Source organism: Rhagoletis pomonella, unplaced genomic scaffold (assembly GCF_013731165.1).
Source record: "Rhagoletis pomonella isolate Grant_MI unplaced genomic scaffold, Rhpom_1.0 Rhpom_scaffold_00008, whole genome shotgun sequence".
NCBI classification, from domain to species: Eukaryota; Metazoa; Arthropoda; class Insecta; order Diptera; family Tephritidae; genus Rhagoletis; species Rhagoletis pomonella.
The window spans coordinates 6,029,398-6,038,645 of record NW_023458562.1 but is presented as its reverse complement, the minus strand read 5'-3'; the positions used below and the strand labels follow the sequence as shown (position 1 = coordinate 6,038,645).

Sequence of the window (9,248 nt, the reverse complement as noted above, 5' to 3'; positions counted from 1 at the left end):
ATGATTGGGCGTCTATACAAGCAGTTGAAAGCTTCAATTTTGGCGAGGGGAAATTCTATAAATTGGTCAGATGAACTTCCTGTGGTCTTATTGGGTTTATGGTCTTCATTCAAGGAAGATATTAAATCTACTGCAGCAGAATTAGTTTATGGTCAAAATTTACGTTTACCAAGTGAACTCGTAGTTCAATCTGAAAATAATTTTAATGTTTATGAGTTTCTTACAAAAATTAAACATAATTTTCAAAGTTTTCATTCAGGTATATCTCATCACCAAAATTCAAGTAAAATTTATATACCGAAAGATTTGCGATCATGCAAACAAGTTTTTGTACGTGTCGACAGTAATAAGCCGGGATTGAAACCTCCATATGAAGGACCATATAAAGTCCTTGAAAAACATCCAAAATATTTCAAAATACAGATACACAACACGCACAGGAATATATCAGTTGACAGAGTTAAACCCGCATTTATAGAAAATAATTTTAACAATATTCAGACAAAACCAAAAGAGCGAGTTACATTTTGTTTGATTTAAATAATTTCAATGTTTTTATTTTTAGCGAAGGGGGAGCATATGTAGTGCTTATAACTTGCTGAGTTTATACTTCTTTAAATAAAATAATAATTGTTTAATTTGTTTGTAAAATCAAAATGTAAAGAAAATGAAATTCATTCAGAAAAATTTTCTTAGAGAATAAACATATCTCTTTTAAAATAAAATTAAATTGCATATATATAATATCCTTACTATTTATAAAATATAACCTCTTCAGTAACCCTTTAAAAAACCAAAGAACGTCTATAGGTCAATCCCTTTCATTTGACACCTCATTTTGAAACTCGAGAGAATGGTATAAATCGGATGCTCTGCAAGAAAAAAAATTATTTGTAACAGGTTGCAACCCTTTTCAAAAAAATAAGAAGTTCTTCCTCTAATACAACAAACGGTGCAGGATTTATAATTTTAGAAAAGGTGGCAACCCTTTCCAAAAATGTAATACCCTGTTGTACATTTAGAGGCCAAGCCATTTAATTTGGAACCTCAGTTTTGAAAATCGAATAATCGGTGCAGATCTGCTGCCGTTAACAAAAATTGCTTTCATGTATTGTATGCTTTTTTAGAATTTGGATTGGTAATAGCAAAAATATGGTTCATAATGCTCTAAAAACAATCTGTGTGAAAGATGACAATTATTGATCAATATCTTAGTCCATATCAAGTCCATCAAAGTTAATGTGCTCAAAAAATAAAAATTAATAAATACAATTAATTAATACATTTTTTTACTAAAATTGCAAGTATTTTCGAAAGTATTAATCCTACATAATTTAGTATATAGACTTTTTTTTTTGCTGAGAATCGAGCCTAAGATATTGACCAAAAATTGTCATCTTTCACACAGATTGTTTTTAGAGCATTATGAACCATATTTTTGCTACTACCATTCAAAGTTCTAAAAAAGCGGATTTTCGGCCCACGCTAATGTATACATAGTATTACATATATACATACATACATATGTATATAGATTTGATCTAACACTGGTATTAGGAGGTTATTAGAATCCAGATAGGAGCTTTAAACCTATTAAATTCGAGTATACACAACTCTGGAACCTTGATTTGTAACTCTGACTTTTATTTTTGCCTGAAAAAATAAAAGGCAACAATTACCGATTATTTTCTGCGCAAAAAAATAAAAGGCAAATTTTAACTTTTATTTTTGCCTTAAAAAAATAAAAAGCAGAATTAACCGGTATTATTTGCTCAAAATAATAAAAGACAAAAAATAACTTAAATTTTTTGCTTTTTATTACAAAATGCTTAACCGGTACGGTCTCTGTAACAAACCCGTTTTCATGTGACCCGAAAAGTAAACCTACTGAGATGACAAATTAAGCTTTTGAAAACCTTCTAGACAACAGTGAAGACAGCACCAAGTCATATTAAACAAGGTAGAAGTGATTTTGACATTTCTCTCTTTTGAACACCGACTATAATGTCAAATGATGAATAACTATTAACCCTTTTCAAGTTGGCATTTTCTAATTTTCATTAACAATTCAATTGTGTGCTTTGAGATAGTTTTAAATTGTGTGAATTTTTTTGTTTTTCGACCACATGCATTTTTAGATACATTCATATACAAAAGTGAAAAAGGAGCAGGAACTACGACCGTTGCATTGTATGGAAAGTGGTGCGATACTTTAAGGCGCCTAGTTGCGAAGTTAGAAGACTTGGTTGTCTGAAGCACACGGACCTGGATTTACACTGATATACATACGTATGTAGAAGAAAACTTTAAATCGTTCTTTTATGTGGGGATATTTCTTAGAAGTAAATATTTAAATAAGAAACTAAACGCACAAAAACATTAGGCGAATAGAAACAAAAAATGTTGAAAACAGTTTCATAAAACATTTATTTCATTTAATGACGTGGTTTCCTTTATGAGGTATTCTTTTCTGGCCATATGTATATGTGCATATAAGATGCGAATGCAGCTAAAATTCTTTGAAGGTAATATTGAAGTAATCCTTAAAATTAGTATACGTGCATACATATGTATGTATTTATGCTGATGCATTTCCATGGAGAAATTATAAGTAGGTGAAGTAATAAAAAAGCTTTCTCGCTTTATTTTCCTGACATGCGGCTATCTTATACAAATTTAGGCAAATTTTCAAATAAGATAGGGTCAAATCTTTCATCTCGCTCTCATTACTACACCTGGTATAATTTCATCATGATGAGTTTCACTTAATGCTAATTTGTAGCAAACATAGCACACGCACCTCATTATTTGACATTATAACTAGCTACGAGAGAGTTCGAGCTAGTTGTCACTTCTACCTTATTAAATATGCCTTGGACAGCACTTTGATTATGAGATACTACGAAGAGAGCTAAGAGAGTTCTGGATGCAAGTGTATACAGAAAACACTGCTGTTGGCAAGATTGCATTAAAAATACTAGTGACTTTTACTTTTACAGTTCTATGTGAGACTGCATTTTCGACAAATGCTTACATAAAGAAGTAATTTTTAAGCAAAACAATAAACCGACTTCCATTCTCATATACAAATTTAAGATTATCTTTGATTTCTTCATGATCCGATGATCGGATTTAAACCAAATTAATATGGGACCACCAGTAAGGTAACGTCTATCCTTAAAAGAAAAAAGAATGATAGAAATCGGTTAACGTGGTCCAAAATTATGCGGTAACTTACATAAAAAAAAAAACATATTCCGACGAATTGATAACCTTCTCCTTTTTATGAAGTCGGTTAAAAATAAACACACCAGCAAGCTTTCAGCGTCAAATGATTTCAAGACAAAATTGTCAAAGCTCCCAATAAACTTAAAGGTAATAATGAAATCATCAAAACAATTTCAGTCCTCACATTAAAGCTAAAGGAGCATAAGGTTTGCATTGCGTTTTCTTGTTTTCGTAGACATTTGAATAGTAGGGGTGCCGCGAATATTTTTTAGCACAACTAGGGTGCCGCGGTGAAAAAACTTTGGGAAGCCCTGAGGTAGCTAACATGGCGATAAGAAGAAGCGAAACTACCTTCTAAAAATGATTGTATCATGAAGCCAACTAAAAGTAAAAGAATCAGCATTGAAATGCGTCAAAATGAAAATAAGGGCGCACGAATTTCGATGTGAAGCAAAACTCTCTGGGAAGACATTACCTGTAATAATTGTACCAAGGTGTGGGGGATATTTTAAAATTTTGTGAAGAGAGGAGATATTCATTAGGCCAAAAAAATGTTTGCTGATTGTATCTTCAACATGAGAAACTCCAAATAAGAAGGCTACCATGAGAATGTTGTAAAAGTAAAGAAGTTCTCAAAGATGAGAGGGAAATGGAGCCCTTCAAAGGTACGCTTTGCAATTCAGCTCGTTCCGGATGCTATTTACTGCATTGTGCTTAGCCGAAATCCGAGTCTGAAAATAAACCGTTGAATACCACTCGTGCTTCAAATGTTGTCGGATATTTTCATCATGTTTCCTTGCCTAGGATTGTTTGTTATAAATTTTGCGGGGTAAAAATCCCGAGTACAAAGTACAAAGTTATGGAAAAATATTCTACAATTGTGTAATGTTACAACTGAGTATTTATGTGCTCACTCACAAAAGATCGAAAAATATATGCCAAATAAAGATGCTGTTTCAGGGCTAATAAATCTAGAATCATTGAAAAAGGTTTTAAAATCCTCTAGCTTTTGTGGAAAAAATTGGCAACGTTTTTTTTTTTGTCCCGTATTCGGCTACCATAAATATGGTCACCGTAATTATAATGTACAGAGCTTCATTGAAATATACTGTGTTCGGCACAAAACATCATGTTGGAGTATGCCGGAACGATTACACCACTAATGTGCGGAGGGAGTAGCTCCTCTATACAAAACAAATTTCTGGTCAAATATAGCACGCGTGGACCCAAAATTCCGAGGATAGAGCAAAATTATAATTGCTAAATCTATCCACAAAGACTAACCTGACCATACTGCTGCCAACCAACGACCGCCAAGGTGGATAGATAGATATTAAAATGAGGTGTGCGATGCGATCTGGCGATCTAACAACAGAGGCGACAGAACGAAAAATGACGCCGAAACCGGTGTCTCCAAACCAAATTTGACAAGGGATGACGGAAAATCGTTCCACATTACATTACATGCCCTCTTCTCTTCACAACACTTCTCCTAAAAATTTCTGTAATCATTTGTTAACGTACATTTGTTAAATGCGGCACACTTGAGACACTTGGACTTTTTTTTGCAGCCTGATGAAACGTTTGTGTCTGTATATAAACCAAAAAAAAAGGACGACATAGTTTCAAAACTAAAATTAGGAGCGCAACCTGCACTATATTTTTAAGAGCTTTTGAAATAGTCTGGAAATATCAAAATATATGAGAATAGCTCCATACTTATCTTAATATAAACCTTAGGAAAACAGTAACTTACACGCTATACTTATAGTAGCTGCTTGACTTTTGGCAACACCCCGAGAAGACCAAGCATGACATTCACACTTGAAGGGGCCTTTTCCAAAATATTCATCAACCAGATCCCGATGTATAGTAGCTGTTACTTCCTCAACATGGACACCGCTGTGAGGATCCACATGTTTATCATGAGTTGATGGAGGCGGCTGAGAACTACCACTGCACTTGAAGTGTAGCTAAAAATATATATATATATATTTTTTTTTCAAGTTATACATGAAGTAAATAAGATATATTAGAGATATTCACCTGCAGCGCATGTGCAGCTTTGCACTTGAGTAAAGCGGGTCGGTTTTTGATGACATAAACGTTTTCGGGTTCGGTTAAAAATATTGGTAGAGCATTGCCAGATTCAGCTGTGTTTAGTTTGCCTAGTATAGTACCAGACGACCGCTCCTCATATTCGACATTTTCAAATTTTGGCAGCTCATCGTTGTTGTTAGTCGTATTTATATCTTCATTGGGCCGAATATCACTCTGCCCTTGGCTGGTCGATTCTATAACTGCATTATCTTTGTGATGTATAGGCTCCGTAGCATATGTTGGCCTTTCCTTGTCTAATGTTATATCAGAGTCTATTAAAAACTGTACATTATCAGATTCGAAGGCATTGTGAAAAGCACGCGATGATTTGGCTTTTACTTCTTGTGAACTATTTAAAGAACTGTTTTCTTGGGTTCTTAAATGATTATTGAGCTTGTCGGTTAGTGGAAAATTGTGATTACGCTGCTCAGGGATCAAGTCCGTAGTACGTTGTAGATTGGCCACAACCACAAACTTAAAAGTCAATGCGAAAGCGATTAAAATATCACATTTTCTAAGCTTTATCATTATTTTTTTTATCTAATCTTTTCTTTTAAGCACCAAAATCTTCATGTAAAGAAGTTAAGTCGAAAATCCTGCGAATGATAAAAGTAACACTTAGATTAGTACAGCTACGATCAAAAAACTTGAGCGTGCTCTAAAGATGATAGGAAATTATACAATGAATAAACCACACAGCGTTTTACGTACATATGTACATATATGAATATGTATGTACATATATGTACAAACAAATACCTATACCTAGTCACAAATAATAAATTCAAGTCATATGCAAGTCTCTTCCAGATAAGTTAATAAATGTATGCAGAAATACAAATACCGGTACCTACTTATACAATCGCTTGAGTTACTTGCATGGTCGTAGTTGCAAAATTGTACATACATACGCATATACATACATGTATATAAATATTTATATTCGTAGGATGTACGTTGTACATACATATACACATTACATACGCTGGTGGCCCGATAATTAGAAACAATTCAGCTTTCCAAGTCTTGACCATTTAATTTTTATACCCGAGCGCACTTGTGCACAAGGGTATTATAACTTTGTTCACATAACGGTTGTTTGTAACAGGCAAAACGAATCGAGATAGATATAGACAAATGTATACATAAATGATCAGGATGAAAAGAGAAATCGATTAAGCGGTGACTGTCTGTCCGTCCGTCCGTCCGTCCGTCCGTCCGTCTGTGCACACGATAACTCGAGTAAAAATTAAGATATCTTAACGAAACTTGGTACGTGTACTTCTTTCGGGCGTAGGACGGATGGTATTGAAAATGGGCAAAATCGGACAATAACCACGCCTACCTCCCATATAACGGTAATTTTCAGAAATACGAAAACTGCGATATTTTAGTATCTACTGAAGATTATTCACTCAAAATTGATATTTGCAATAACTTTTAGACGAAAAATAAGAATATTAACATTTTTTTGAAAATGGGCGTAGCCACGCCCACTTATGGTTACATGTGTATATCTTGCCAACCGCTGCACCGATTTCTTCCAAACTTGGCACAGTTATTGGCCTTGGTACAGGATACCAAATGGATTTAAAAATCGGACAATAACCACGCCCACATCCCATATAACGGTAATTTGGAGAAATACGAAATCTTCGATAAATCCGTAAATATTGAAGCTAATTTATTCAAAATTTATGCTTGCAACAATTCTTTATCAGGAAATACGCTTATCATAAAATTTTGGAAGATGGGCGTGGCACCGCCCACTTATGATCACATATATGTATCTCGGCAACCGTTCTACCAATTTGTACCAAACTCGGTATGGTTATTGTGCTTGTCACATAAAAGCAAAACGTTCAAAATTATTGAAATCGGACTAAAATCACGGCTTTTCATATAACGGTAAATTTTAGAAATGCTCGAAACGTCAATATTTCGAAATTTAAGGACTCTAATTTATTCAAAATTGATACACCCCGGCTTACCATGTAGCGGTAGCTTTCGGAAAGGTGAAAAGGCATATATGTAATACTTGCGCCGGGTATTTAATGTTCGGCCCCGCCCGAACTTAGACTTTCTTACTTGTTCATTGTTAGATTTAATTTTTTTTCCAATAAAATATAGTTCATACTATGATACAATAATTTAAAGGTAGTTTCACTTCTTCTTAGCCGCCATTGGTCCCATTTGACATAAACTTTCCTTTTAAATTTAAACTAACATAAATATCTTTGGAAAAAAAGAATAAAAGTGGTTGTTTACTTCATAAAAAGCATCATATTATAGCGAGCTTTTACGCTTTTAGGAAGGCAAATGAAATAATCGTATTACATTAGAGTACGTTTCTACGGCACGTAATTCGCTCTCTAAGTAATTCTCTAAATAATTTACGAATAACCGTTTCTACGGCGCCCATGGATCCCAAATAGGCTTGGGGAGCTTCTGAACTAAGGGCGAATGAGCCAGCTCTTTTAGTTGAACTTGTTCATTAGTTCGTTCATTAAAGTCAACTAAACTTTTCTGTGCCAACACTGCAATAAAAATGAAAATTTAATTTTAACACATTTGAGATCTCGTTTTTCGTTGTAAAGGCATAAAGACAACAGATCGGAAATCGCGCTAAAAAAAACATTGGATTTCCAATGTTTTACATAGTTTACTGCAATTTGTGTGAAAAGGTAAATATTTGAGTTGAGTTTTTGGGATTTGTTGCTTAACAAAAAACTTTCGCTTTCACATGCCGAACCGAAGCGCAATTTGGTCGCATTTCGAAGGCAAAATTGAAGAAAAGAAAATGAAATGCAGGCACTACTGCCGAGTTTTCATAAGCACTGCTGATGGCTCTCATGGAAATTTGAATCGCCATATGAAATCCAAACTAGAGTCCGACCGATTCCCAATTTTTGGCAGATGCCGATGCCGATTCATCGGCCGATGCCGAACCCTCAAAAAAACTACTTGAATATAAACTCATTCAAGAACAAATGTTTTTGATAAACTTTTATAATAACAGAAGAAAAACATAAACAAATAACTAAACAACATTACAAAACAAATAATCATTCAAGAATCTATTCACTTATTTATGTACACACATAAATTAAACTGAAAGTAGTATATCGCTTATGCATAGGTACATATCATTACAATACTTTGTCCCATAGTCTTTTTCTTATTCAAATTTTAAGTAGCTAGGACGTGCCATTAATGTTTGGAAATTGTTTTGTGGAAGGGATCTCATATGTAGCGTAAAAAAAAAAATGGAATGAAGTGCGGAAAAAGTAAAAACAATGGGCTAAGAATCGGCCAAAAACGGCCAAAAACGGCCGATGCCAAAGCCGATCCCGATTCTTTTGGCCGATACTAGCCGATGCAGATGCCGATTAATCGGTCAGACTCTAATCCAAACACCCTTTCGTGATTTTGGAGAAAGTCAAATGAATTAAGACGGTAAAATTGTGTCGTTATAGAAGACTATGGCCTTGTAGGAAAAATTAGGTTTTCACTTTGCAGATTAACTTAATCTTTTATATGTACACTGGTGGCCCGATAATTAGAAACGATTTTCGTTTTCAAGTTTTGACCACCTATTTGTACTTATTATTTTTAACATATTTTTTTAGGAAAATATAGTGCATGCTACAACGAAAATCAAATAAGTCAAAGCTTTAAACTTCGCATAAGATCTATATATTAATACGCTAACATAAATTTTGTCTCCGTTCGTTTGGCGATTCTACCGAACCGATTTCAAAACCGTTGGAAAGGCATTTTTCCGTAGATGAGCAGAGTTTTTATGGTTTCACAATTGGTTGAAAATTACGGCAGAAACCGTCGTTTAAACATTTTCGAATTGTGTATAGATGTTGCTGCAACATGTTCAATTTGACATGTTTCGCATGTTGTTTCACTTC

General features: G+C 34.1%; 1 protein-coding gene across 4 annotated transcripts in view; it reads right to left on the bottom strand.

Moving 5' to 3' along the window:
• The window catches only part of LOC118744130 (netrin receptor unc-5), a 307,531-nt gene that overhangs the window by 126,716 nt on the left and 171,567 nt on the right, over nt 1-9,248 (bottom strand). For all 4 annotated transcript variants that reach the window (XM_036476881.1, XM_036476880.1, XM_036476878.1 and 1 more), the window contains 2 exons: nt 5,275-5,924; nt 4,985-5,201 (listed from right to left, as the gene is read on the bottom strand). In XM_036476881.1, the coding sequence (XP_036332774.1) occupies nt 4,985-5,201; nt 5,275-5,856 (799 nt within the window). In that variant the 5' untranslated portion in view covers nt 5,857-5,924. The remainder of the gene's footprint in view (nt 1-4,984; nt 5,202-5,274; nt 5,925-9,248) is intronic.